The 6,306-nt window shown below is 42.7% G+C and overlaps 1 protein-coding gene across 1 annotated transcript; it reads left to right on the plus strand.

Annotated features, from left to right (window-relative positions):
• Window positions 1-1,114: 1,114 nt before the first annotated feature.
• LOC308518284 (phenylalanine--tRNA ligase beta subunit-like) lies at window positions 1,115-2,675 on the plus strand (the record flags this gene model as incomplete). The annotated part of the gene is made up of 1 exon (XM_081089940.1): window positions 1,115-2,675. The coding sequence occupies exon 1, from the start codon at window positions 1,203-1,205 to the stop codon at window positions 2,673-2,675; it is 1,473 nt and encodes a 490-aa protein (XP_080946066.1). The 5' UTR covers window positions 1,115-1,202.
• Between the last annotated feature and the right edge of the window lie 3,631 nt (window positions 2,676-6,306).

The following is a 6,306-nucleotide window of genomic DNA, read 5'->3' on the forward strand; positions in this document are numbered from 1 at the left end:
AAGTCTCTTCCAACAAGACCAGTTGTAGAGAATGAATCCATGTGTGTCTATTACCTGCCTTCAGTTTTTACATAACTTGTCCTTGCAAAGCAGTGCAAACAAGGTTAATAAACATTTCTGGTTTCCCTTCAAGCTACTCAAAGTATACATGCCTCAGTGTAGCCTACACAGAGCAAAGACAAGGAAACAAGTGTTGTATTTCTGACACCTAGAAATGTGTGCTGACAGCAGACCCATGAAAGACAAATGGCTACCCAGCTACCTGTCTTTATGACATTACAAACAAATAAAAGGGGTGTGTGTGTGTGTGTGTGTGTGTGTGTGTGTGTGTGTGTGTACACCAAAAGATAATAAGCATAAAGCTCTGAGTATTTTTAGAAATTTTGATTCTGGGAGAGATTCACATTTCATGTTCCTTAAGCAAGCAGTTCTAAAAAATCCCTAAATTTCCCAATTCTCTTTCCCTTCCCATTCTTGGTTACAAGCTTTTTATACTCATGCTCAATCAACTCCATGCCCTGACAGATTAGGGACAGAAATTACAAACATTCCATATAGAAATTTCTTTACCACACATTACTGAAATGCCAAAGAAAAAAAATATGATATATCAGAGTTTCATCCTAAATTCCTCTTTTGCTTCCTTATATTTCTGTTTTCCGTCCCCATCTCTGCAACTTCTCCCAAACCACTTTCTGAGATGGAACAATTGGCCACCTCGCATTTGCAGAGACATTTTCCTGCCATACAGTTTAAGGAGGAATTAGAGACCACTGTAGTGTGCATGGTGATCTGGTTAACCAGCCATTGTCTCTCCACTTGACTTGCTGCTGTGGAGAAGCAGACACTATTTTCATTTGCTGTTGGTGGTTCATGTGTTATAAGAACACACAAAAGGACTCACCATGCCGACTGTCAGCGTGAAGCGCGATTTGTTCTTTCAAGCCCTCGGCCGGACCTACACTGACGAAGAATTTGATGAACTATGCTTTGAATTTGGTCTGGAACTTGATGAAATTACTTCTGAGAAGGAAATTATAAGTAAGGAACAAGGTAGTGAAAAGGCAGAGGGGGCATCTGATGTTATTCTTTACAAAATTGACGTCCCAGCCAATAGATATGATCTCCTATGTCTGGAGGGATTGGTCCGAGGACTTCAAGTCTTTAAAGAAAGGATAAAGGCTCCAGTATATAAATGAGTAATGCCTAATGGAGAAATCCAGAAATTGATCATCACAGAAGAGACAGCTAAAATACGCCCTTACGCTGTAGCAGCAGTTCTCCGAAATATAAAGTTTACTAAAGATCGCTATGACAGCTTCATTGAACTTCAAGAGAAGTTGCATCAGAACATTTGCAGGAAAAGAGCATTGGTTGCTATTGGTACCCATGATTTGGACACTTTGTCAGGCCCATTTACTTACACTGCGAAGCAACCTTCAGATATCAAATTCAAACCTCTAAATAAGACAAAGGAGTATACAGCCTGTGAACTGATGAATATATACAAGACTGACAACCATCTTAAACATTACTTACATATTATTGAAAATAAGCCCCTGTACCCAGTTATCTATGATAGCAATGGTGTTGTCCTATCAATGCCTCCAATCATCAATGGAAACCATACCAAAATAACAGTAAATACTAGAAATGTATTTATTGAATGCACAGGAACTGACTTTACTAAGGCAAAAATAGTTCTTGATATTATTGTCACCATGTTCAGTGAATATTGTGAGAATCAATTTACGGTTGAAGCAGCTGAGGTAGTTTTTCCTAATGGAAAATCATCTACTTTTCCAGAACTGGCTTACCGAAAGGAGATGGTGAGAGCTGACCTAATTAACAAAAAAGTTGGAATCAGAGAAACACCAGAAAATATTGCTAAGCTTTTGACTAGGATGTACTTAAAGTCAGAAGTCATTGGCGATGGGAATCAGATTGAGATTGAAATCCCTCCAACCAGAGCTGACGTTATCCATGCATGTGATATTGTAGAAGATGCAGCTATTGCCTATGGATATAACAACATTCAGATGGCTCTCCCGAAAACATACACCATAGCTCATCAATTTCCCCTTAATAAGCTCACGGAACTTCTAAGATACGACATGGCAGCTGCTGGCTTCACCGAAGCACTTACGTTTGCTCTGTGCTCCCAGGAAGATTTTGCTGATAAACTTGGTTTGGATATCTCTGCAACTAATGCAGTCCATATAAGTAATCCTAAAACAGCTGAATTTCAGGTGGCGCGCACTACCCTTCTTCCTGGCCTCCTAAAGACCATAGCAGCAAATCGGAAGATGCCTCTTCCTCTGAAACTGTTTGAACTCTCTGATATTGTAATAGAAGATTCTAGCAGAGATGTGGGTGCAAGAAACTACAGGCACCTTTGTGCTGTTTATTATAACAAGAATCCTGGGTTTGAGATGATCCACGGGCTATTGGACAGAATTATGCAGCTGCTTGATGTGCCTCCCGGTGAAAAGAAGAGGGGATATGTGATCAAAGCATCAGAAGGCCCTGCTTTCTTCCCTGGGCGATGTGCTGAGGTCTTTGCCAGTGGTCAGAGCGTTGGCAAGCTGGGTGTCCTTCATCCTGATGTTATCACCAAATTTGAGCTGAACATGCCCTGCTCCACCCTGGAAATCAACATTGAGCCCTTTCTGTGAAGATGGGTCCCTGGGGTGTGGTTCTCTCCCTCAGTGTCCCTTTCTCCTCCCCTGGTGTCCTTTAGTCGTCCCCACCAGGAAGGTTGAATAAAGCAGAAAGCACTGTAAAAAAAAAAAAAAAAAAAAAAAAACACAAAAGGAGAAGTCAATATAAACACAGGTGCCCTTGTCAGTACTAGATTGTCATCAGGCTTATTTATATCCTTGGCAAACAGAAAAAGGATATTTATGGGTCATGTGGTCTTTGAGTGCACCAATTTTGCAAAGCAGTGACTAGAACCCATTCAAAATACTCCAAACTATCTGTCTTAGGGCTTTATTTTGCCTACACCCCCAGTGAAGATCAGACCCACCCAAATCTTTTGTACCTCTTCTGTGACTAAGTTTCAGACTATACAATTCCATCAACATAGGCTGCTTTCCCAAGGAACTCCCTTTGAATTTCTTAACTTTAGAAAATTAAGTCTTTCAATAATATATTTCATTTTTACATTTAAAAAATCCTGAATAGCTGACTGATCATCATCCCAGAGAAAAAGATACAGGCAGTCCATGTTGCTTGCTGGTACTACACTCAACTAGATGTAAATTGGTGGTGGTAATTGCCCAGCGATTGGGATTGAAAGGATGAATTGCAGTGGGGAGCCTGCCTTACAAACATTGCAATTAACACCATCTAAGTATCTGAGGGTGATGTAGGTAATAAACAAAAGATTACATTAATATGCATGTTCAGTCCCCAAAGATAGCCAGATGGCAGGCTACAATATCAGATATTTCCTCTTTGCCTTTGCAGAGAGAATCACTCCTTTGTGCAGAGAGGGGTACAACTGACATTTTCTGTGAGCATGGGCATCTGATGGTGGATGACAAGAACCATGAAGCCGCCTACCTGAGATGCCCTGAGGACTCTGAGCTCAAAACCATGCCAGGTGTTTCCAGGGGCCAAGAGGCACAAGGAACAGCAGTCATAAATTGAAAAAAGAGCACATTTCACAAGCACAATGCTGACCACATCACTGTATACTCACACTGCCCAGGGAAGAAAGGAGGGGGTAGGAAGGCTGCAGGACTAAAAAGGCTTATTTTCTTTCTACCTCAGGAGCTCCAAGTGTCCAAGATTTCCCATTCTGTGTGGTCAGGCTGTGACTAGAGCCACATCCGTAGGTAAAGACCTTTTGTTCCCACTTGACTGTTAGCAAACAAAGGGGCCTTATTTGTCTCTAATGTAAGCAGTCATAATCTACAGCTTTTGTCACATTCCAAACCCTAAAGGCAGTCATCTCAACTAAGCCTCGGGCACAGAGAAAAATACGACAGCATAGAGTGGGCCCGCTAGACACAACTACCACCAATGCCCCCCTTTCTTTGTTCCTTCTGCTTACTTTGTCCTTCCATCTCTCCGTCTAACCACTTGCTCCATTTGTGAATTACTAAGAGTTCTCCAACTAACAAGTAGCTAAGAGACCAGCACAACAGGGTGCCTCTCTCCTGCTCTCCGCCTCCTCCCCAAGGTTTGGAAGACAAATACAGGATACACTGTGTCACTGACCACCTGAGTTACTCAGACTCTATTGTACACCCTGCACTGTATGCCTTTCTGTGGGCTTGGGAAGAATGCTCTCCTCATTTTGCTAATACTGTCAAAGGTCTTCTTAGGCAGCAGAGGGCAAAACACAACGGTGGCCTTAAGAACTACAACGTTGTGGACACTCTTGGTTTATTCAGTAAGCATGTCCTGTCCAGTGTTGAATAACGCTTGATTTTGTAAATCAAATGCTGTCTTAAAGCCCTGGAAGAGCTTACAAATTAGAGTAACACTGTGGTCCAGTACTTTGCTGGACCCCATTCTCTAAAGGAGTTCATGACTGGAGTCCATGATTCCCCAGGGGACTGTGGATAGAGCTTACAGAGTGCATGAACTTGTATGGGAAAATATTCATCTTCATTTTCAATAGTCACACAGACTTTGTACTTTCTTCCATTCTGATTGTAGGCACAGTATTCACAGTACCAGTAATTGTGTCACAAACTGAGGTCTCAGATATTTGCATATCAATTTATAGTTGTCACAGACATCCCAAAACGTCAGTTAAGCTCATCAACTTGGAAATTACTGTGGTTATTAGATTGCTGCTAGAACCTGTTATTTATTGTTTAACTGAGGAAATGTGTATATTAATGTATCACAAATATGTTTATTTTATTGATAATTTTATTTCAATATAATAGCTTTCCTTTGTAGTCCTATTATTTTAACATATGTACCTAAAATATTATTCTAAGGAGGCCATACACTTCATCAAACGCATGGCACCGAAAAGGTGAAGAATCCTTGCTATAAACTAAATGAACTGCTTGTTATTGCCCCAAACACATCCTACCTTTTATTTTTTCCTGTAAGTCTGCACTGCAGGCACTTCTCCAAACAGACCACACCTATGTCTCTGCATATGTTATTCTCTTCTGCCTGGAAAGGTTTTCCGTTATCCTCACGTCTACCTCAAACTCCTCCTCAGTCTTCTGGACCCAAATCAAACCTTCTGTGAAGTCTTGACACATTACCTCCAGGAAGAGCTATCAGTCCTCAATTATGTCCCCACTACCAATATAGAATCTCCATTTTGGTGCTTAGCTTCCTTCATGGCAGTTTTTGTTTACAAATCCTGGCCCTTTATTAGTTTGCATATTCCCTGCTGGCAGATACCACAGCAGGTCTCTTAGGTATCTGAGTGCCTCAGGTTGTGCCTCCTGCAATGCAAGTGCTGGGAAAATATTTATTACACAGATCCTTCCAGGCCTACTGCAGACACCCTCCTAAGAAGCTGCCTCAACAGAATGTGTTGCTCCTCCCTCTATGATGACCCATCACACTCTGCAGACTCACCCCCGACATTTGCAGGACCCAGAGTCAGAGAAACAGACTGTCAAATAAAGTAGCTTCATCCACTTCACCTCCTTTGAAAAATGACCTTTCTGGTGACCTGGAAGGCCAGGTTGGAACTTACAATTCTTGGACTCCACTAAGTGCCTGTGCAGAACCAGGCAGGTGGGGAGAGACAGCCCCTGGTTTGTGCCCCACTCCCCTTCTTTTCTTATATCACAGTCCACCTTATACGCAACTGGCAAGCACCCCAACCGGCATGTCCAAGTTCTGTCCACGTCCTTTACAAAGAGCTGCCTGCCTTTTGACACTCCTCCTCTTGCTCAGGGATGCTCACACCAGCAGCACAGGTGGCTCCAAGAGGGCACCTGTGCAAGTTCTAAATGCTGACTCAAGCCATCCAGGCAGGGAAGTCCACAGGCCTGCCTACCTACAGTGTCTAGAGCAGGTTGTTGTGGACACTGGGTGGGCACCTCCCTTTAGCTCCACAGGCTCCTCACTCCACAGAGAGGGTTAACATGGGGCCTTTGAAAGGCAGGGCCCAGGGCAGAAGACCCGATGTTTGGGTCTAAGGACTGGAGTTGACTCATTGCTACAGTGCATGTCCTCTCATAGACTGTAAGCTCCCTACGTACAGCTTAGCAGTTTCCTATTCTACTTCCTGTAAAAGGAGAGAGAGTGCACTCTCATTGGCTTCTGACCCGACAATATAGTGTCAACTTCCCCCCTGAGAGCTTGCTTATAAGA

Source organism: Myotis nattereri (assembly GCF_964212035.1).
Source record: "Myotis nattereri genome assembly, chromosome: 4".
In the NCBI taxonomy this organism is placed as follows: Eukaryota; Metazoa; Chordata; class Mammalia; order Chiroptera; family Vespertilionidae; genus Myotis; species Myotis nattereri.